At 36.7% G+C, this 24,446-nt stretch overlaps 2 protein-coding genes across 18 annotated transcripts in view; one reads left to right on the top strand and one right to left on the bottom strand.

Moving 5' to 3' along the window:
• Nucleotides 1-23,111, bottom strand: part of DEFB135 (defensin beta 135) — a 317,402-nt gene extending 294,291 nt beyond the window's left edge. For 6 of the 17 annotated variants that reach the window (XM_070261332.1, XM_070261335.1, XM_070261334.1 and 3 more), the window contains exon 1: nt 22,829-23,111. Coding sequence is in view for 1 of the 17 variants with exons in the window: in XM_023628093.2 (XP_023483861.1) it covers nt 21,089-21,258; nt 22,829-22,886 (228 nt within the window). In the remaining 16 variants the exon portion in view is untranslated. Of the gene's footprint in view, nt 1-20,996; nt 21,259-22,828 lie in introns of those variants that run through there. The other 11 variants (XM_070261326.1, XM_070261327.1, XM_070261330.1 and 8 more) reach the window with 6 other exon arrangements.
• DEFB134 (defensin beta 134) lies at nt 5,092-8,165 on the top strand. The gene is made up of 2 exons (XM_014737749.2): nt 5,092-5,285; nt 7,199-8,165. Exons 1-2 carry the CDS (start codon nt 5,228-5,230, stop codon nt 7,339-7,341), a joined length of 201 nt encoding a protein of 66 aa, XP_014593235.1. The 5' UTR covers nt 5,092-5,227; the 3' UTR covers nt 7,342-8,165.
• Nucleotides 23,112-24,446: the final 1,335 nt, after the last annotated feature.

The following is a 24,446-nucleotide window of genomic DNA, read 5'->3' as shown; positions in this document are numbered from 1 at the left end:
AAATTTAAGAAGATCGAAATAATACCAAGCATCTTTTCTGACCACAAAGTTATGAAACTAGAAATCAACTAGAGGAACAAGATAAGAAAAGCCACAAAACTGTGGAGATTAAACAAAATGCTACTGAAAATGACTGGATCAATGAGGAAATCAAAGGAGAAATCAAAAAATACCTGGAGGCAAATGAAAATGAAAATACCACATGTGCCAAAATCTATGGGATACAGCAAAGGCGGTTCTAAGATGAAAGTTTATAGCAATTCAGGCCTACCTCAACAAACAAGAAAAATCCCAAATAAACAATGTGACACTGCACCTAAAGGACCTGGGAAAAGAAGAACAAACAAAGCCCCAAATCAGCAGGAGGAAGGAAATAATAAAAATCAAAGCAGAAATAAATGAAACAAAGACTAAAAAAAAAATAGAAAAAATTAATGAAACCAATAGCTGGTTCTCTGAAAAGCTAAACAAAATTGACAGATCTTCAGCTAGACTCATGTAGAAAAAAAAAGAGAAGACTCAAATAAATAAAATCAGAAACGAAAGAGGAGAAATTACAACAGACTCAGAAATACAAAAGATTATAAGGGAATATTATGAAAAGCTATACGCCAACCAATTGGATAATCTAGAAGAAATGGATAAATTCTTAGAATCATATAACCTTCCAAAACTGGATCAAGAAGAAGTAGAGGATTTGAATAGAACAATCATCAGTAAGAAGATCAAAACAGCAATCAAAAACCTCCCAAAAAATAAAAATCCAGGGCCAGATGGCTTCCCTGGAGAATTCTACCAAACATTCAAAGAAGACTTAATGCCTATCCTTCTCAAACTCTTCCAAAATATTGAAGAGGAGGGGAGGCTTCCTAACTCATTCTACAAAGCCAGAATTATGCTGATACCAAAACCAGACAGACAAGGACAACACAAAAAAATAAAACTACAGGTCAATATCACTGATAAAGATTGATGTAAAAATCCTCAACAAAATACTAGCAAATCAAATCCGACAATACAGTAAAAAGATCATACATCATGATCAAATGGATTTTATTCCAGGGATGCAGGGTTGTTCAACATCTGCAAATCAATTAACGTGATACACCACATTAACAAAATGGAGAATAAAAATCACGTGATCATCTCAATAGATGCAGAGAAAGCATTTGACAAGATACAGCATCCATTTATGATAAAAACTCTAAATAAAATGGGTATAGAAGGAAAATATCTCAACATAATAAAGGCCGTATATGACAAACCCACAGCTAATCTCATTCTCAATGGAGAAAAACTGAAAGCTACTCCTCTAAGAACAGGAACCAGACAAGGATGCTCACTTTCGCCACTCTTTTTTGGCATAGTATTGGAAGTCCTAGCCAGAGAAGCCAGGCAAGAAAAGGAAACAAAAGAGATCCAAACTGGAAAAGAAGAAACGATCCTGTCACTCTTTGCAGATGACATGAGTTTATATGTAGAAACCCCTAAAGAATCCACAAAAAACTTTTAGAAATAATAAATGAATGCGGTCAAGTTGCAGGATACAAAATCAACATACAAGAATCAGTTGTGTTTCTATAAACTAACAACGAAGTAGCAGAAAGAGAAATTAAGACTACAATTCCATTTACAGTTGCAACAAAAAGAATAAAATACCTAGGAATAAACTTAACCAAAGACGTGAAAGATCTGTACACTGAAAATTATAAAACAGCATTGAAAGAAAATGAAGAAGACAAAGAAATGAAATGATATTCTGTGCTCTTGGATTGGAAGATTTAACACAGTTAAAGTGTCTATACTTCCTAAAGTAATCTATAGATTCAATGCAATCCCTATCAAAGTTCCAACAACATTGGAGACTACAACAACAAGAAAATAAAATTACAGGCCAATATCCCTTATGAAAAAAATGCAAAAATCCTCAACAAAATATTAGCAAACTGACTTCAAGAGCATATCAAAATGATAATATATCATAATCAAGTGGAATTCACCCGTATGATGCAATGATGTTGAACATATACAAATCTATAACTGTGATATACCACATTAACAGAATGAAGGATAAAAATCATATGATCATTCCAAAAGGCAGAGAAAAAGCTTTTGAAAAATTAAGCATCCTTTCATGATAAAAACTCATAACAAATTAGATATAGAAGGAATGTTCCTCAATGTAAGAGAGGCCATATAAGACAAGCCTACATCTAACAGCATGGCCAGTGCCAAAGAGCTTTTCTTCTAAGATTGGGGGATGGAAAGTTGCCCGTTCTCACCACTTCTATTCAACATAGTACTGGACGTCAGAGCCATAGCAGTTACACAAGAAAAGGGAATAAGAGTCATCCAAATCAGAAAATAGACATAAAATTTTTCTTGTTTGCAGATGACACTAGCTTATGTATAGAAAACACTGAAGACTCCACCAAAAAACTAATGGAACTAATAAATGAATTTAATAAAGTTGTAGGATTCAAAATCAACATACTAAAATCAGCTGCTTTTCAAAATACTAACAACAATCTATCTGAAAAAGAAATTAAGAAAATCCCATTTACAATAGCATGAAAAGAATGAAATACTTAGGAATACACTTAAACAGGAAGTAAAAGATATTTACACTGAAAATTCTAAAACTTTGATGAAAATTTAATGAAGATAAAAATAGAAATTCTGTGCTTTTGTATTGGAAGTATTAGTATTGTTAAAAGGTCCGTACTATCCAAAGCAATCTACAGACTCAATGCAATCCCTAATAAAATTCCAATTACATTTTTCACAGAAATAGAAAAACCAATCCTAAATCTCCTATAAAATCATAAAAGACTGTGAATAGCCACAGCAATCTTGACAAAGAACAAAAATGGTGGCATCACACTCCTAACTTCAAACAATATTATAAAGCTATAGTAATCAAAACAATATGGAACTGGCATAAAAACAGGCCCATACAATGAAACAGAATAAAGAGCCCAGAGTTAAGCCCACACACATATAGTCAACTAATATTTGACAAGGATACCAAAAACACACAATGGGAAAACTACAGTCTATTTAATAAATGATGTTGGGAAAACTGGATATCCACATGCAAAGGAATGAAATTAGACCTTTATCTTACAATTAATAATTAACTCAAAATGCATTAAAGATTTAAATGTCAGACTTGAAAGAATAAAACTCTTAGGAGAAAACATGGGGAAAAAGCTCCCTGGCATTGATCTTGGCAATGATTTGTGGATATAACACGGAAAGCACAGGTAACAAAAGCAAAAATAAATAAGTCAGACTACATCACACTAAAGAGCTTCTGCACAGCAAAGGGAACTATCAGCAAAATGAAATGGCAACCTACAGAATGGTAGAAAATGTTGGCAAGTCATATATCTTTTAAGAAATTAATATTCAAATTATGTAAGGAACTCATACAACTCAATAGCAAGATAACAAACTAACTAAAAATGGGCAAAGGACCTGAATATATAATTTTCCAAAGAAGACATACAACCGGCCAACACGTAGACAAAAAGGTCCTCAACATCGCTAATCATCAGGGAAATGCAAATCAAAACCCAAGGTGATATTACTTCACACCTGTTGGGATGGCTATTACAAAAGAAACAAGAGATAGCAAACGTTGGTGAGGATACGGAGAAAAAGGAACACTTGAGCACTCTTTGTGTGAATGTAAATTGGTACAGCCATTATGAAAAACAGTATGGAGTTCCTTGAAAAATTAAAATTAGAGCTGCAATGTCATCCACAATCCCATTTCTGGGTATTATCCAATAAAAACTAAATCAGTATCTCAAAGAGCTATCTGCACGTTATTTACAATAGCCAAGATATGGAAACAATTTCAGTGACCACCAATGCTAAATGGATAGAGAAAATGTGATACACATATAGAATGGAATATTATTCAGCCACTAAAAAGGAAGAAATTCTGCTATTTGCAACAACATGAATGAACCTGGAGAACATTATGCAAAGTCAAAAAAGCCACACATAGACAAATACTGTATAATCTCACTTATATGTGATATCTCAAAAAAGTCAAACTCAGAATGGGGAAGTAAAATGGTGGTTGCCAGGGCTTAGAAGGTGGGGGAAATGGGGAAATACTGGTCACAGGGAAAAAACTTTCAGTTATAAGATGAATAAGTTCTGAGGATCCAACGTACAGCAATGGTGACTTAGTTAGAAATACTGTATTGTATACTCAAAATTTGCTGAGGGAGTAGTATTCTCATCACCAAAACAAAAGGTAACTATTTGAGGTGATGGATGTGTTAACTAGCTTGATTGTGGTAATCATTTCACAATTTACATGTACTTTAAATCATCACCTTTTACTCCTTAAATATACACAATTTTTATTTGTTAATTATACATCAACAAAGCTGGGGAGGAAAAGGTCATGAAGAATGGTTGGGGGGACATATATGCTCACTATCTTCAACATTCTGATGGTTTTGCAAAAGTATATATATGTCACATCTTATCAAATTATATGCTTTAATATTTGCAGTTTTTTATGCCACTTTTATCTCAGGTGTTTTTAAGATAGTGATGGTTATAAAATATGACCTTGATAGAATATTGTGCAGCTTTTAAAAATACCATTTATAAAGAGTTTATAATGACACGGAAAATACTTATGGCACATATCATATTACAAAAGCAGAATACCTAATTACAAGTATATTAAGTTTATAACTATGTAAAACAAAATATTAAACAATAAACTAGGCATGAATAAAACTTTTTAAAGAAACACACAGGTTGTCTCTGAGAGGTGGGGCTTAAGTGTAACTTTTCTTTCCTTGTAATTTTTAATATTTTACAAATTTTTTAAATTCAGCATTTAATTTTTGTTGTAACATAAAAACCAGACAAAATAAATTTTATTTTTTTAGAAAATAAAAAAACATATAATTCTCAGGTCTCCTGTAGTACTTTTTGAAACTCCAGGTGGGAGTACAGCACCCTTGCCAATAGGAAAAGCTGTCAAACCAGAAAGGGCTGTCAGTTCTTTCCTCATATAAGCATCACTGACTCAGCTGCCCCAGGGTGTATCAGTGTAAGATATATACCTGGAGCAGGGTATACCACAGACCTGAAAGGTTTGTACAGAAGGGTATGCCCACCCTTCCCTTTTTGCTCTCTGACAGCCAGTGTCAGACCGTGCCACCAGCCTCCTCAACAGAAGCTCCTAGCCATGAAGCTTCTCCTCATTGTGTTTGTCTTTCTCTTCTTTTGGGACTCAACACTGGAAGGTAAAATGGAAATCTTCCTTGGGGGGTCCTTTGTCTAGAAGAGCAACTCCACTAAGCAAACTTGTGAATGTCCTCCCACCATGGACACTTTAATTTTCAAAGTGGAAAACCATCAAGCAGCTTCGATGTCAACAAGACCTGAGCTTGAATCTTAGCTCTCCAACTTGTTAGCTGTTTAGACAAATAGCTTTAGACAAAAGTCTGAGCTTCTCTGAACCTTGGTTTCTTCATTTACAAAATGGAAATAATAACTAACCTCAGAGTCTTGTAAGGATTAAATGGGATAATGTATAGAATATGTATACAAATAATATGTACAGTACCTGACTCATGATAGTTATCATTATTTTTCATTAGCAATACCCCATCTTCTTTTGCGAATATTGTTTTGTCTATAATTCAGGAACATATCTAGTCATAATAGTCAAAATCAGCAGACTGATACACAATTTGTTAAGCTTTCTAATATACTGAAATTGTTTATAGTTAATTTACTATTTATAGATTCCTTTGGTAAATGGAGAAATAGATTCAGAACTGTTTGTTCCAAGAGAATTAATGAGTTTTATGTGACACTAGAAATGTCTGATCAGATGAGGTAGCAGCTAGAGAGACATGAGAGAGAGCACTGACTGGCTTCATACTCTAGCTTGACCATATCCATTACTGACTTTAGAAATCTCATCTTGAATATTTTCTTTACTCAGAGTTAATCAGTTCAAATCCATATGTTATAGGATCCCATTTAATTTTTCATACTCCCTGAAGTATTCTCCAGGCAGATGAACCAGATTTTCAGATCATGTGACTCAATAGGCTAGATTTAAGAATCCGTAGCATCCAGGCCTCTTGAAGCTGTTGATGGGACCAGTTCCATTATGGTTTACAGCAAAGGCTTCATCACTTCTAGACAGTCAACAACTGCCTACAGTCTACAATATTTCTTTTATTGCCCTATACACTCCCAAAGCTTGCCGTTTCCATAGGAATTTCTTGTCATGTAGAGCATTACATTTCGTCTTTTCTTTTGTTCTTATGGGACAATTATCCTCCAAGGCATGATGACTTGGTAGGACATAGGGTAGTGTGTTGGCTCCAAATTTCTACAGATAGTCAAATATAGGCAATCTTTTCCTTTTAGCACCCTCTTACATATGCAAACAAGGAAACATTCAGATTTTGATGTTTCTACAGAGCAGCATATCTACAAAATTGTAAGCTCAGCTCAAATGCCTGATAACTTTCACATATCTTTTTTTCTAGACTGAAAATTCTTTAAGATTAAGGTCTATATCATACTCAATTCAACAGTACCTGGATTTATAAAAACTGGCTTGGGATAAATAAATAATTAAATGATGAGTGAATGACTACTTGCATAGGTTACTTGATTGTTTAGAGTATATTAGCTGACCAATTTGGGCATACTTCCAAGTCACTAATTGACTTAGTCACCTCAGCTCACCATAACAAAATACCACAGACTGTGTGACTTCAACAAAATTGATTTTCTCACAGGTCTGGAGGCTGGAAGGTCCAAGATCAACTGCAAGCCAATTTAGTTTCTGACGAGAGCTATCTTTCTGGCTTGTGGGCAGCCATCTTCTCTCTGTGTCCTTCACCAATCCTATTGGATTGGGGCCCCACTCTTATTAACTCATTTAACTTTAATTACCTCCTAAAGTCCCTATGTCCAAATACAGTCACGTAGTGAGTTAAGATTTCAATATATGGATTTGGCCAGGGGGAACACAATTCAATGCATAACACTAGCTAATTTTTTTTTTAATTACAAGATCAATCACTATGATCAAGTCTCCTTGGACTTTAGTTTGGTAAAATTGGAGGGACTAGTCATTCTATAGTTCATAAAGGCCTATAGTTAGTTATATTTCCATTCATTTTCTTTCCAGGCTTGAATGTATTGTCATCAGAAATACACAAGAAATGCCGTGGAAATGGTACCTGCAGACTTGAGTGCTACGGAAGTGAAATGTTAGTCGCCCACTGTATGTTTCAGCTGGAGTGCTGTATCAAAGGAAACCCTGAGCCCTGACAAGAGAAGCCAGTGAATGACAATTAACTTGAAACTCCTTGACCCTCCCTATCTTTCACACAGCCCGGGAATTCAGATTAAACTGTAACACTGATACGCCCACGGCTGTTGGTTTTTAGAAATTTTTTTATAAGTCATCAGAATCTTATGATCTTGGATTTCAAAAGCCAAGCTGCAGCCTTCCTAAAGACAGCTAAGCTTCTCTTGAAAACAACTTAGAATATATTTTCTCACTTCAAAGCAATATCTACGGTCTCCTCAATGCCTATTTCTCTCTTTACTCATAGAAAGGATGTCTTAATTATTTATAGAGGCTTCAAACAGAAACATTTTTCTACATGTAGGCTTTACCCTACTGTTCCTCCAGCTCCCCATTCACCTTTTCTTTGAATCTTCCATCCGTAGAGAAACAGATCTGCCCTGGCCCGCTGAGGACCCCATATGTCTTTCACACAGACCACACGGGCAAGTCTTAACTGCAGGCTGGCCTAAGTCTTGGCAGAGTCTGACCCTGCAGTTCTTCTTGAAACACAAGGAGAAAGGCCATCCTGTGATGGGTTGCCATGAGGCGGGTTCTCATCCACCTCTCTGTTTTCAGGGAATGAAACATGGGACTTTCCACCTCAGTCTCTTTAGGGTTCAGCTAAAAGCTATAAGACCACCTGGCTATGTTTTAGGGTTGGCTCCTTAGCAGCAGAGTGGCCCATCACCTCTGCTATCCACCATCTGGCCCCTCTGGTTGAGTGTCATTCTGTGGGACTAGGAGTTGATAGCATGCTGATCTTGCTTTGCTGTATGGGTAAATAATAAACTATCTAAATCCATTTGGACTTACTGTTTTCTTTACCAGCCAACCTTATGGAAGCATGACAGGCAAATCTAGCAACTTCTGTTGTGGTGCTGGTTGTCCTACTGACTACTGTGATGCTGCTGAATGTCTGCCTAACTGTTCAACATCATCAACCCATATACAGATGCATGCGTGTGTGAGTTCTGCCTATTGCTGCTAAGGATGAGGGGTATGGTGGCAGAGTAGGGTCAATTCTGGTTGTCGAGCAATTTTTTTCAACTTCAATGCTGAACACAGCTTGGACTCTCTAGTGATTCTGAGATGGTGGGGCTGTAGCTGAAAAATAGCCAATTGCTGATCTGGTACAGGGCTGAGGAAATAATGATTAAGTTTTGGCCTAAAATGACACTACTGCCTTTCCAGCCAATCACTACAACTGGAAAGAGATGAAAGGACAACAGTGGGTGAGGAAGAACGAGGAGTTGTGAGGGATTCTACCCTCCCAGACACTCTTCAATCTTTGACAAAATCCAGTGTTAGTATCTTTAAGGAGGAAGGTACCAAAAATACAGTAGACTATGTGTTCCCCTCAGAGGTCCAAACTCTCCTGTGGAGTCAGTAGGGGAGATGGGTTAAATTGGAATGGAATTAGAGGTGGCCTGGAATGGTAACCATGGTTATTAAGTATCCAGAGTAAGAAATGCATCCAGACAGGGCCCAGGAAAACTATCAGACTCTGAAGGTGGCAGGGGAATCCTTACCTGAAGAGCACTGAATCTTCTGTTACTCTGGCCTTGTAACATCCTGGGTAGCCTTAGGCTTACTTCTCATTTTACTTTTTCACTTCAGACTGTCTGAAAAGCCTCTTTCTAACTGGATAAGGGGACACTGTTAGAGACCCATTAGAGAGGTGATCCCCAAAGCAAGGGAGAGAACCTGAGTTCCGTCTGTTGGAAGAATGGAATCTGGCATCTGGTTTCATCTTGAACAGACAGAACTTTCCACCGCTACCAGAAGCCACAGTAAAATGGCTCAGCCAACACTACACTGTATCTACTTTACTATTCTGCAAACCCAAACCTCTGCGTTCAGATACCCAGCCAGGAAATGAAGTCTGTTATTAAAAGTGGTAGCTGCAAACTGCTTTATTCTTTTGACATAAAGTGTGTACGTTACACGAAAACTCTCTAGCTTTTCTAGGTTTCTTTAAATATGGAACCTGAATGGAAATTGGCTAACTAGGGTCAGTCTCTGTACACTGGACATATCCAAAAGAAATTCAATTCTAAGATTCAAAGCCTTTTTAAAAATAATATTTTTACCAAATGTCTTCATAAAGCAACAAAACGTGGAAAAGTTTTGTCACAGTATAGAGCAAACTTCCTTCAAAATTCTTTCTGGATATCGCTCCCTGACGTTCCACTCATCCAGTGATGAAAACTGCATTGTCTAAAAGTGATACTTGGGGTGCCTAGAATTTGTAATAGGGATTCTGAGATGCCTCAAGGGCAAGAAAAATCTCCCTCTTTAGGGAAACTCCTTTTTACTCAAAGCTGACTTAAATAAGAAATGGAATTGCTATCCCTCCATTAGCCGAGAAACTGATCAACTAGAACTGACCCTTTAAAGATTCAAAGATCACAGCAAGAACTACAATGAGACATTTTAACCCTGCCTTCTCCTTTTGCTCAGCTTATACAAAGTGAGTCAAGATAGGGTAGAGAAAGACAATCCATTGCTTTCCCTAATGCTCTAAGGGACTACTCTCTTCACCCACTTGATTCCTGCGACCATAAGCCAAGGAGAAAGAGACATCATCATCTTTATCCCCTTCTCATATCTCACGAGATGGTGGGATGGCCCCTGTGGTTTGAACATGTCCTGTAACCAGCTATAATATAAAATGGTCATGGATGGCTTGCTTAATTAGATTGGAATCCCATAAAGAGCAGAATTTTAGTTTTCTAAGGCTTTCTAGTCTGGAACACTTTATCATTCAGGATTTGCATTTCAAATCTTGTTAGTTTGCTTAAATATTGAAAATAATTCATTTGTATATTTGTTTGAATTTGAAATTCATACTTTTCTGGGTCAACAACTATGAATTATTTGCTTTATTCCAAAGAGGGGTTCTTTCTCTTTTCCAAATTAACTGTACTTTTAAGCTTCCTTCAATTATGGAACCCAGGTCTCGCTGCATAGGCAACTTCCTTGAGTGTGAAGTTAGTTGCAGGTTTGCTGTATATGGCATTTATTATGTTGAGGTACATTCCTTCCAACCCAAATTTGTTGAGGGTGTTTAACATAAAAAGATGTTGTATTTTGTCAAATGCTTTTGTCTGTATCTATCGAAATGGTAACCTTTAATTTTATTAATTTGTTGTATCACATTTATTATTTGGGTATGTTGAACATCCTTGCATCCCAGGGATAAAACCCACTTGATCATGGTATATGATTCTTTCATTGTGTTGTAGAGTTCAGTTTCTAATATTTTGTTGAGAACTTTGTTTCTGTATTAATAGAGATATTGGTTTATAGTTTTCTTTTCTGATAATGTCCTTACCTGGCTTTGGTGTCAGAGCAATGTAGGCTTTGGGAGTGTTCCTCCTCTTCAATTTTTTGGAAGAGTTTGAGAAGGATTGGTGTTAATTCTTCTTTAAATGTTTGGCAGAATTCAGTGGTAGAACCATCTGGTCCTGGGCTTTTCTTTGTTGGAAAATTTTTGATTACTGATTCAATCTCCTTACTTATTATTGGTCAGTTCAGGTTTTCTATTTTTTCCTGATTCAATCTTGGTAGGTTGTATATTTCTAGGAACTTACCCATTTCTTCTAGGTTATCAGGTTTGTTGGCATATAATTGCTTGTGCTAGTCTCATGATCCTATGTATTTCTGTGGAATCAGTTGTAATGTCTCTTCTTTCATTTCTGATTTTATTTATTTAGTCTTCTTTTTTTCCCCTAGTCTAGATAAAAGTTTGTCAATTTTGTTTGTCTTTTCAAAAAAATAGCTCTTAATGTCAAAGAACTTTTCTATTGTTTTCTGGTCTTTTGTTTGTTTCTACTATGATCTTTGTAATTTCCTTCTACTAACTTTGGGCTTAGTGTGTTTTTCTTTTCAGTTCCTTGAGATGTAAAGTGAGCTTCTTTATTTGATATTTTTTTTATTTTTCATTTTCTTTTTTTTTTTTTCTTTGCTGAGGACGATTAGCCCTGAGCTAACATCTGTGGCTGATGAGTGGTGTAGGTCCACACTCAGGATCCAAACCTGTAAACCTGGGCTGCCAAAGCACAGCATGCTGAACTTAACCAATAGGCCATGGGGTCAGTCCCACAATATTTTTTTCTTAATGTGTGGATTTATTACTATAAATGTCCCTCTAAGGACTGCTTTTGCAGCATTCCATAGGTTTTGGTATGTTACATTTTCATATTCTTTTGTTTTGTGATATCTTTTGATTTCTCCTTTAACCCATTAGTCATTCAGGAATGTGTTGCTTCATCTCCACGTTTGTAAATTTTCCAGGTTCCCTCATGTTGATTTCTAGTTTTAAGCACTGTGGTTGGAAAAGACACTTGTTATAATTTCAAACTTATTAAATTTGCTAAGACTTGTTTTGTGGCCTATTATGTGACCTATCCTGGAGAATGTTTTGTATTCACTTGAGAAGAATGTGTATTCTGCTACTGTTGGATGGAATGTTCTATCTATGTCTGTTAGGTGCAATTGGGATAATGTATGGTTTGAGGCCAATGTTTCTTTGTTGATCTTCTCTCTGAATGAGCTATCCATTGCTGAAAGTGGGATGATTTCCTCTACTAATGTATTATTGTCTATTTCTCCCTTGAGATCTGTCAATATTTGCCTAATATATTTAGGTGCTCCAATGTTGGGTGCATATATATTGATGATCATTATATCTTCTTGATGAACTGACCCCTTTTTCATTATGTAAGGATTTTTTTCTGTCTCTTGTTGCTGTTTTTGGCTTAAAGTCTATATTGTCTGATATAAGTATAGCTACCTCCAGTTTCTTTTGTTTCCACCTGCGTGAAATATCCTTTTCCACCCTTTCCCTTTGAACCTATGTGTGTCCTTAAAGCTTAAGGGAGTCTCTCACGGCAGCATATAATTTGTTCTTGCCATTTTTTTATCCCTCCAGCAACTCCGTCCTTTTTTTTTTTTTTTCCTAAAGATTGACACCTGAGCTAACATCTGTTGCCAATCTTCTATTTTTTCTTTTTATTCTCCTCCCCAAAGCCCCTCAGTACATAGTTGTATATTCTAGTTATGAGTGCCTCTGGTTGTGCTATGTGGGACACTGCCTCAGCCCTTTCTGGCTATTTTGTATTTCCATTGTTCCTTTTTTCTCTCTTGCCGCCTACCTTTGTCAATTGGTGATTTTCAGTGGTGGGCTTTGATTCCCTTCTTTTTATCTTTTGTGAGTCTACTATAGGTTTTTGATTTGTGGTTACCATGAGGCTTACATAAAACATCTTATAGATATAACAGTCCATTTTATCTTGGTAGCAACTTAACTTCGATCACACACAAAACTACCCTTTTACTCACCATCTTTTACGTTTACGATGTCATAATTTACCTCTTTTTATATTGTACATTAATTAAAATTATAGTAGCTATAGTTATTTTTAATACACTTTTCCTTTAACCTTTATACTATAGTTAAGTAGTTAACACAGCATCATATTACAGAATTAGAGTTTTCTAAGTCTAATTCTATATATTCCTTTACCAGTATGTTGTATATTTTTGTATGTTTTTATGTAACTAATTAGTGTCTTTTCATTTCTATTTGAAATACTCTCTTAGCATATTTTGTAAGGCAAGCCTAGTGGTGAAAAACTCCCTCAGCTCTTGTTTTTCTGGGAAAGTCTTGATTTCTCATTCATTTCTAAAGGATAACTTTGCTGGATAGACTATCCTTAGCTAGCATTTTTCTATCTTTCAGCATTTTAAATATATCATACCACTTTCTCCTGACCTATAAGTTTCTGCTGAGAAATCTACTGATAGCCTAGAAAGGGGGTTCTTTTGTATTATAATTATTTTCTCTTTCTGCTTTTAAGATTTTCTCTTTGTCTTTGATTTTTGAAAGTTTCCTATGTGTCTTGTAGAATATCACTTTGAATTAAAATAATGGGATGATCTATTAACTTCATGAACCCGGATGTTAAGCCTCTAAGATTGAGAATTTCTCAGCTATTATATGATTAAATGAACTTTCTGCCACTTCTCCCTCTCTTCTCCTTCTTGAACTTTAATGATTCTAATATTCATTCTTTTGATGGTATCCTATACTACAGATCATGTAGACTTTCTTTGCTCTTTTTTATTCTTTTCTTGTAGTTCTCCTCTAACTGGGTTATTTCAAAGTTCTTATCCTCTAATTCACTGATTCTATCTTCCCTTTGATTTATTCTACTTTTCATGCTCTCTGTTCCATTTTTATTTCATTCATTTAATTTTTCAGCTCCAGAATTTCTGTTTGGGGCTTTTCTCATGATTGCTATCTCTTTGTTAAATTTCTCATTTTGTTTGTGTATTGTTTTCCTGATTTCACTGAATTGTCCTTCTGTTTTTTCTTGTAGCTCATTGAGTTTCCTCAAACAGTTATTTTGAATTCTTCATCAGGTAAATTGCAGATCTCCTTGTCTTTATGTTCAGTTATTAGAAAATCATTGTAATCTTTTGTGATGTCGTATTTTCTTCCTTCTTCACATTCCTTGGAGTTTTGTATCGCTGATTTCACACCTCAAGTAGCAGTGTCCTCCCCCAATTATTACTAGCAGATAGGAAATGCTTTCATTAGTCTTGCTTATATCTGAGACTTTTCTCTGACTCTGTATGAATACACAAACTCTGTACTTCATATACCTTCTTCTGGCAGAATTCTTAAGGTTATATGTCTTCTCTCAATTTTACAATGCACCAGGCTGGCTGCAAGAAAACTCTTTTGTTTTCCCAAGGGTGGAACTACAGCTCAAGGTTTCTCCCTTTCCCACAGACTTTGGCTTTTTTTTTATGTGTATTCCCTGTCTACCTGAGGTCATTCTAGCCACCACCCTCAGGATCACACACAAGGAACCAGCCACAGAGTGGAGGGAAATATGGGTTTGCACTCAGAGAATTAGAGGAGCCTGCAGGCCAAGTGGCAGGATCCTCAGGTGAGGTATTCCCAATGGCTTATGAGCAGCCTTCCTGCTAGAATCCAGAATGCAGTGAGAAGGAGCCACATCCCTTTAATTCACTCTAATATTCTCTCTGCCTCTTTCCTGGTCTCCACCCTGCCCCTAGTCATGAATATTTCGCTTATTACTCTGGGAGAGAGATGGGCTTCTTTAGCACATCCTGCACAGCTGCAGAAGCTGAACACTCACTTACTACTCTCTCTTTCCCTCCATGATAGAGAGCCCCAGCCTCCTAGAGCTCTCAGGACACCACTTCATGGGGAAGGTTGTTACTGGTAAAGTTCCTCTTACATACTCCATTGTGTACAAATTTGTATTTTCTTTTTTAGCTTCCAGAGTGCTGGAACCTGTCCTCTGTAAAACCTGGACTTCTACAAAGGCTTTCTTGTCCATAAGTGTCTGGTCAAGTCAGCATTCTACTGGTGTTCCCAGACCATGGTCAATGAGGGCTAAAGCTGATGAGGGCTCCTGCTTGTTCCATAGCCCAAATCAAATTTTTCTGTGTATTACCTGATGCACAGATGAGTGAGACTCCCACCCGTTCCCTTGGTGTATGGTGTTGGACTGCAATGTTATGAAATTAGAATTCAATAAAAGAAGGAAAGATGTAAATTTTACAATATGCACAAATTAAAAAACACACCCCTGAACAAGCAATGAATCAAAGAGAAATCAAAATGGATATCAAATAATAACTTCAAACAAATGAAAATCAAAACACAACATACTAAACCATATGAGATTCTGCAAAATCAGTTCCAAGAGGAAAGTTTAGCAATAAGCATCCAAATTAAGAAAAAAGAAACACCTCATATAAACAAAGTAATTTTACAATTTAAGTAATTATAAAGAAGAATAAACTAAGCTTAAAGTTAGCAGAAGGAAAAAATAACAAATATCAGAGCAGAAATAATAAAGTAGAGAAATAGAAAAGATCAACAAAACTAAAGGTTAGTTTTGGAAAGGATAAAATTGATCTTTAGCCAAACTACCAAAAAAAATGAATATCAAGTATGAAAGACAAAACATTCCAACTGATATCACAGAAACACAAAGGATCATAAGAAACTACTATGAACAATTATATATCAAAAAATTGTGCACCCTAGAAGAAATGGATAAATTCCTCAGACCAAATAGCCTATTGAGAGCAAATCATGAAAAAGTAGGAAATCTGAACAGACCAATACTGAGTAAGGAGATTAAATCAGTGATCAAAAATCTACCAATGAAAAAAAGCCCAGAACCAGATGGTATCACTGATGAATTCTATCAAACCTTTAAAAACGAATTAATGCCCTACTTTTCAAAGTCTTCCAAAAAATTGAAGAGGATAAAATATTCCTGAACTCACTTTATGAGACCAGCATTGCCTTGTTATCAAAGCCAGGTAAAGACACTGCAAGAAAATAAAATTACAGACCTATATCCCTAATGAACACAGATGCAAAAATTCTCAATAAAATATTAGCAAATCAAATTCAACAGCACAAGAAAGGACCATACACCATGATCAAGTGGTATTTACTCCTAGGATGTAGGGATGGTTCAACATACGCAAATCAATAAGTGTGATACACCATAGAATGAATGGTAAAAATCATGTGATCATCTCAATCGATGCATAAAAAGTATTTGACAAAATACAGCATATTTTCATGGTAGAAACTCCTAACAAATTGGTATAGAAGGAATATACATCAAGATAATAAAGGTCATATATGATAAGCCCACAGCTAACATCATACTCAATGGTGTAAGATTGAAACCTCTTCCTCTAAGATCAAAAACAAGACAAGGGTGCCCCACCTCACCACTTCTATTCCATATAATACTGGAAGTCCTAGTCAGAGCAATTAGGCAAGAAAAATAAACAAAAGGCATTCAAACCAGAAAGGAATAAGTAAAACCGTCTCTGTTTCCAGAGGACATGATCTTATCTATAGAAAATCCTAAAGACTCCACCAAAAAACTGTTAGTGCTAATAAACAAATCCTATAAAGTTGCAGGATACAGAACCAATATACAGAAAGTAGTTGTGTTTCTATACACTAACAACAAAATATCTGGAAAAGAATAAAGAAAAATTCAATTTGAAGTAGCTTCACAAATAAGATATTTAAGAATAAATTTAACCAAGAAGATAAAAGATCTGTACCCTGAAAACTAGAAAACTTTTATGAAAGAAATTGAATAAAACATAAATAAATGGAAAGATATCCCATGTTCTTGGTTAGGAAGAATTAATATTGTTAAAATGTCCATACTACCCAAAGTCATCTATATTTAACACAATCCCTAACAAAATTCCAATGGTATTCTTCACAAAAAAATAGAAAAAAAAATCCTAAAATTTATATAGAACCACAAAAGATCTCAAATAGCCAAAACAATCTGGAGAAAGAAGAACAGAGCTGGAGGCATCACACTTTCTGGTTTCAAACTATATCACTAAGCTATAGTAATCAAAACAGTATGATACTTGCACAAAAACAGACACATAGAGCAATTGAACAGAATTGAGAGACCAGAAATAAACACTTTCACTTATGGCCAACTAATATTTGACAAGGGAGACAAAAATACTCAATGGGGAAAAGGGTTTCTTCAATAAATGGTGTTGAGAAAACTGGTTAAACCCATGCAAAACAATGAAACTAGACTCCTATCTTACACTACTCACAAAAATTGACTCAAAATGGATTAAAAATATAAGTGTAAGATCTGAAACCATAAAACTCATAGAAGAAAATATAGAGGAAAAGCTCCTTGACATTTGTTTTGGTAATGATTTTTTTGCTATAACCCTGAAAACACAAAGCAACATAAGTAAAAATAAACATGTGTGATACTAAGAGCTCCCACACAGCAAAGGAAACCATCAACAATATGAAAAGGCAATCTACAGAATGGGGGGAAATATTTGTAAACCATATATCTGATAAGTGGTTAATTTCCACAATATATAAAGAACTCATACAACTCAACAGCAAAAATTAATAATAATAATCAGATTTAAAAATGGGCAAAAGACCTGTCTAGACATTTTTCCAAAGAAGACATACAAATGACCAACAGGTACATGAGAAGATGCTCAACATTGCTAATCACTAAGGAAATGCAAATCAAAACCACAATGAGACATCACCTCATATCTGTTAACAATGGCTAGTATACAAAAGACAAGAGATAAGTGTTGACAAGGATGTGGAGAAAATGGAATCCTGTGCACTGTTGACAGGAAAGTAATGTATGAGAGTTCAACGTTCTCCACATCTTAGCTAATAGTTGGTGTTGTCAGCCTGTTTTATTTTTAGCCGTTGCAGTGTGTACATGCAGGGGTATCTCACTATTGTGGTAGTTTGCATTTTCCTGATGACCTTCCAACATGTTTCAATGTGATTCTTGGCAATTTTGATACTACTTTTGTCAAGAGTATGTTCAAATCTCTTGCCCATTTTTATTGGGTTTTCTTTTTGTCTTTCTATTATTGAGTTCCTAATCCCTGGTTTCTTATTTTTTTTCTTAGTGATGTGTTTTGATGATCGATAGTTTTAAATTTTGTTGAAGTCAACTATGTACCGGGGGGCTTTGGGGAGAAAAAGGAAAAATAAAATCTTTAAAAAAAAAAAAACTTCTAGAATAGGCAAACTGAACTGATGGCTAATATAAAACATAACAAGGGCTGGCCCTGTGGCCTAGTGGTTGAGTTTGGCGCATCCCACTCTGGCAGCCCAGGTTCACAGGTTCAGATCCCTGGCATAGCCTATACCACTCATCAAGCCATGCTGTGGCAGTGACCCACATATAAAATAGAGGAAGATTGGCACAGATGTTAGTTAGGACCAATCTTCCTCAGCAAAAAAGAAAAAAACATAACAGCAGCTGCTGCTCAGAAAATAGAAAGTTGGTGGCAGATACCAGCTGCAAAAGGGTATGAGGGAACTTTCTGGAGTGATGTAAATATTTGATATCTTGATATGGTTTAGATTACATAGGTATATGGATTTGTCAAAGCTCTTCAAATGGTACACTTACAATCTATGCATTTAATTGTATGTAAATATGTTTTCAAAGCAAAAGGAAACTCTTGAACTCTAATACCACGCTGAAGTAGTTCAGGACAAGTGTACTGATAGCTGTACATTACTTTGAAATGCATCCAAAAAATTGGATGGATTGGTGGATATATTTTTTTACATCCATAGAAATAAGTTCTTTGTCTGCAGCTGGAGGGCTGGGATATTGGCCTTAATCCATTGACATAAGTTCAGTTGTCTGTGGAAAAGGGGATGAAAAGGAGAAAATTTTTGTGAAGATTCCTGAAAGGAGAGAGGAATGTGGAGTCAATAGAATGGTATCTCTTTCCCTTCCAGGCCACATAAACATCTGCCTGAGTCCTATGCAGAAAGAGATTGCAGGAAGTAGCAAAAAAAGTTGTTTTCAAAAGGAACTCCGCGAGACCTGAGACCATGAGCAGCATTGATTTGATGCCTAGGTGATGAAAAAAATATAGAACAGTGGTATTTACCTAGCTCAGTATGGTATGAGCCTGGCTCAGTGAATCCTGCAGGGAATGTGGTAGCCCTTTCTTTTGCCCCAAAGAATAGGGCAGCACCAACCCCAGTGGCAGCTATAGAGAGAAGATCTCACCTTCCAGTCAAATTCCTAGTAGCAGAAACCAACACAAGGACCCAAACAAGAAAAGCATGAAAAAAAATTTAGGGAGGTCACATAAGACATATCCAAGGGCTCTCAGCAGTAAATGAGTGATTTGAGGTAGACAAGATGAGAAAGCACAACCCAGTACAATTATAACTCCGTTGCTATTCAGAGGCTTGATGAAACTCATGTATCATAGATGGCTACTAAGTTAGAAAAATTAAGACTAGCCTCTTTTAATCTACTGTATTCCACAAACACATACACACCAAATGAGCCCAAAATGGCAAACACTAAAAAAAGAAGAAAAGAAAGGGCTCTGTTTTTTTATTGTAGTAGATAAGACAGGAACCACCTACCTAAGTAGTACTACCTACTCTCCCCACCTGAGCAGGACACACTCAGAATAGATGTAGATGATGGCAGGAGTGATGGTAATGACCTTGAAACATGACTTGGCTGTGTATATAATCGCCATTGAGCTTTTCATAGAAGAGCCAAACGAGTCTGGTTCAGTCTTAGGATGTAATCTGCACAGGATGGGTGCTTCACCCATCACAGCAGTCAGTGTTTGTTTAAAGCTCCAAACTTTGATAGTGTCCTCCACCAGGAGTTTCCCCATCAGGAGCAAATCAGTGCTTCCTATCCCCGTCATACTAGAAAAACCGCTTCTCTCTCATTGGCTTAATTCTTCCTAAAACCTATTCAAAAAAGAAGGGACCCGAATCATTATTAACTTGAATAATTTATCTTCCTTATGATGATGAAATTTAATAATATTTAAGAGTCGAAACATTTTATGGCCTTGTCAAACAAAACAGTACAAAATTTCTCTAACTGAACATTGTAAACTACAACACACTCCATATTTAAACTTAAATATTTTCTTTTTTCTAATTTTTATTTCTGTTTTTATAGCAGTAACATTGGATTATAACATTAAATTTAAATATTTTCAATACAAATTTTACTTCATTCTGTCCAATGTCAAATAATGAGTGTTCCTGAGGAGGATCCCAAGTAGAAAAAGTTAGACAATCTAACACAAAAGTGGATGAAAGTCTTGAACAGGTATATCACAAATAAGGATATAATAAGGATATGTAAATAGCCACTACACATGTGAAAAAGTGCTCAGCTTCATTAGTCATCAGTGAAATGCAAATTATATCACCATATGCCATCACTTTATACCCTCTAGAATGGGAAAAAAAGGCAGAAAATATTAGTTGTGGAAAAGGACATAAAGCAACAGGACCTCTCAGACACTAGGTGCAAATATAAATTGCTACAGCCAAATTGGAAGACAATTTGACGATATCTACTAAAACTGAACATACACGTGGCCAAATTCCACTTCCAAGTACATACCAACAGAAATACTTGCATATAAGCCTCAAAAAACATGTATAAGTATGTTTATCACAGCACTAGTTAAAAGATCCCAAAACCAGATACTACACAAATAACCATCTAAACTAGAATATTCACATAAATTGTGGTATATTCCCCGATGTAATACTATGCAACATTGAGAATGAATAAACTACAATTACATCAAACAACAGAAATAAATGTCATAAAAATGATTTAGCTTAAAAGAAGCCAGACACAAATGAATATCTACTGTATGATTCCATTTATGTAAAGCTCAAAACCAAGTACCAAGATTTATGCTATTTAGAAGTCAGGGTAGAGATTATCCTTCATGGAGTAGCGAGTGGTGGTGACTGAGATATTGTAATATTCTTTTTTTCATCTGGGTGCAGGTTCCATAGGTGCATTAAATTTGTGAAATTAATGTCGCTTATGATTTGTACTTTTTTGATTGTATGGCATACTTCAAAAAAAGTTTTTAGGAAATTTTTAATAAGGAATAAGTTAAAAGAAAAGAACAATACTGATGACAAAGAATTATCCAAAAGATTATTTCCAAAGGAGAGACAATGAATGCTTCTGAATAAAGAGAAACACAGCAGACACAGAAACACTGATTGGCTAAAGCCTTCGTTTTAATGGAATGATGCAACTGAGGAGGATCTGGGTACCCAGAGGAAATCAGCAGGAACCTCAGATACCACTATTTCCCAACCAGTGGAGGTAAATCCTTTGCGCTAATACAACACAGAGTTGCAGTATCACACAAAATATGGTATACTTCTTTTTTTGCACATGATCTCTTGCAAACACCTTTCAATCGCCAGCATGTAGAATAGATTCTTCTTATGTACATATTTAATCCACTTCTAACTGCCAACAAAAACAAAGGTAAATGTACAATGTCCTACAGGGTCATGATGCCATAGATAAATTAGATTGAAGTGTATATTTTATAACTTATTAATGGCAAATTGGATAGGATCAAAACATCTCAGTCATGTTATGGCTAGATACCCCTTTTTCAGTTGCTCTTAAGTTATTTTCCAGAGACCCTATTATGAGTCGTCAGTTCCCATGGTCCCCACTTACACAAATCACTAACCAACCATGTGCAGGTAACAGAGTTCAACAGATACAGCTTGGGACTATTTGCTGTGGAAAGAATATTTAGAACTCAGAGTAGTCCCAGGAGTTGCAGAGGCCCCATACCAGGAGGCTTGCAGGGTCTGGGATAGCACCAAGTCAGTCTGAGGTTATCAAAGTGTTGGCTTGAAGAAGGAAAGGTCACTAACCTAGAATTACAGAAGCCCATGCTTCTAGCCCTGCATTCCTAATAACTTTCTATGTGACTTTTAACCAAATGCCCTACTACCTGCCTTGGCTTAATCACAGGGCACTTGAAAACATCCCATGGGATAATAAGTGTGAAATGGTTTGAAATACCTGAAACACATATCTAAATCCAATGCTGGTCTTTTTCCTAACCTTAAGACCTGGGCACTTCTGGAAGCTGAGGGGTGGGGGAGAAGTGGTAGGAATGCAGTTTAAGAGGGTGAGGGTGGCTCTGAGTCACTGTAATATATTACCCACCTTCGTGTGCTAAGCCTTAACAGTCTCTCCACCCAGCCAGCCCAGGGACTACCTATTGGGCCTTTGTGGTGTGAGAACAATCAGTGTGGTATGACCAAAGGCTATTGGGAAGCAAAGTAGCGTGCTGTGTACCTGTTAGCCCTGGAACACCTCTCTGAGACAAAGGAGTCCAGTGGAGACACAGTGCAAAGTGTGATGCCAAGGGTAAAAGATTTATGCAGATCCCAGAAAACCACAAGCAAAGCAGTTTTTGAGAACCTCCATTTTAGTGACTTAAGTGGACCCTTCTCAGTGTTATCAAGTTGCTGGCTTCTGTCCAGTGGATGTAAATTCCAACTGTACGAACTGATGTTCCATAGGATCCCGTGATGCTATGAGTTAATATATTTGAACAACCAGCTTTGTTTGCTGATTCTTTTCAGCATCAAATTTGCCTTGGTTTCTAAATGTGTGAAAAATAATCTGGGTAATTGACAGGAGTGCAAGTTCTAAGAGTCCTAAAGGAACGGCTTCCTTCCCAGCCCCAAATCCTACCTGTCCTCCAAAGGTCTCATGCTTTTGCTCTACCCCACTTTTGCCAGTAACATTAATCCAACTTTCCCTTCAAACCTCACAGACTCCCTGGACCAAAATCCAGAACGAGTGTCTTCTCTGGAGACACTTCCTGTTATGTGTTCCTAGCATCTACTCTCCATTCCCTGGAGCAGCCCAAAGTGTCCATCTCTACTCACATCCCTCCCTGTTTCAGCTTCCTTTGTCCAAGCCCTGCCTCCTTCTCACTCTTATAGAACCTCACTCCCTCTCTCCCTTCACTGTGCCTAATTTCACAGCGATGGGAATTCCATTTTACCTGGTGGAACATAGGAGAGCAAGACAAGGATCACAAGGACCGAGAGTAAGCTCCTCATAGCTGAACCAATCAGCAAAAAGACAGCTGAGAGGCAAGGGAGAGTCACTCTATATGTAGCTCTCAAGAGATGAGGAACTGCGTAGCTAGTGAACCTTTTAGGAACAAGAACATCTGCTTGCTCCACTGAGCAGTCCAATGAACTAAAGGTCTGACTTTGAACGTAACATCTCACCATTAAAATACACTTCCCTTCCCAAGTGCCACTTGCATGCTGGCAACTGAATTCACACTGTGTGAACAACCCTATTCTAGGTCTTGGTAGGGTACTGTGTATGTATCTTTGTACCTTCATTGTACATCCATTTAACAAATGCCTATAGTGTGAACAGAACTGTAAGGCTACCTTGTGTAGTTGATAAAGTGTTTTCAATAGTTGTTTCCAATCTCTCTCTCTCTCTTTCTCTCTCTCTCTCTCTCTCTCTCTCTCTCTCTCTCACACACACACACACACACACACACACCCAGGTAGATATTATTCTCCCATTTTAAAAGCAAAGAACATAAGGCTCAGGTGGAATAAATGACTTTCCCAAGTTCACACAGATTGTAAATGTCAGCAACATAACTCATACATACATTTTCCTGACTCCTGTATGCAGAAGAATTAAAGGATGGCCGGCCCAGTTCTAGTGTACCTGCAATCTATTTAGGGAAATAAGATGTTCCCAAAAAGCATGATCAAATCCCTATAACACCATCAACATGAGTCTGGAGAGCACACTGAGTCTTACAGCTCCCCACTGAGCAGCTGGTACATGCCAGACCATGTGGAATAGACAAAGAATTTATGATAGAACTCTCGGCTTTGAGGGACTGAAGGTCAACAGAGCTTGACAGTTTACAAAGTGTTTTAAGCTTTACAAAAGCTCTATCTGATATTGTATGAATAATATAGAACCCAGAATTAGACAACCTGAGTTCTGATCTTGACTCAGCTTGATGAGCTTTCAATAAAGCACTTGCTTCACCTCTCTAAATGTCAGTTTTCTCACCTGTAAAATAGGTTGCACACCATCAGTGCTACCTATCACAAAAGCTTGTTATGAGGTCAAATGAAGCAATTATTGTGAAAAGTCCTTATAAAATGTATGTTTACCAGGCTATCAGACCATATAACAGAAGAAGACACTTAAAAATAGAGGTGGTAGAGGTAGTACTCCTCCAACTAGAAAGTGGAAGAGCCAGTACAGGAGCCAATTCTTTCATCACACTGACCTGTGTTTTTTTCATCATATAAAATATATATGCAGTTTGTGATGTCGTTGAGATTACATATCTGTGGAAGGCTCATAAAAGGACTGCAGAACAAAAAATCAATAAGTAGAGAAAGAGTGGAATACATGAGTTTGGAGGACCCCAAAGGGATATTTCAAGTGAGCACAAGTACACTGAGGGACACACCCCTGAGGACTACTTTCTAACCTGGAGCATTAGGTACAGCCAGATCTGCATTCTTTCACCTCATCTGGCTCTGATCTCCTCTTATCCAACAAACCTCCTTGGCCCTCAACTCTACTCCTTCCAATGTTCCCTCCAGAACCCCAATTCCTTCTACTTT

Source organism: Equus caballus, chromosome 2 (assembly GCF_041296265.1).
Source record: "Equus caballus isolate H_3958 breed thoroughbred chromosome 2, TB-T2T, whole genome shotgun sequence".
Taxonomy (NCBI): Eukaryota; Metazoa; Chordata; class Mammalia; order Perissodactyla; family Equidae; genus Equus; species Equus caballus.
The sequence above is the reverse complement of the archived record's forward strand: the minus strand, read 5'-3'. Positions and strand labels throughout refer to the sequence as shown.

Bases quoted from the DNA above. Each gene is read 5' to 3' on its own strand.
- DEFB134 (XM_014737749.2), top strand. From the start codon at position 5,228: ATGAAGCTTCTCCTCATTGTGTTTGTCTTTCTCTTCTTTTGGGACTCA. The intron at 5,286-7,198 runs GTAAAATGGAAA...TTTTCTTTCCAG, and splicing joins TTGGGACTCAACACTGGAAG to GCTTGAATGTATTGTCATCA.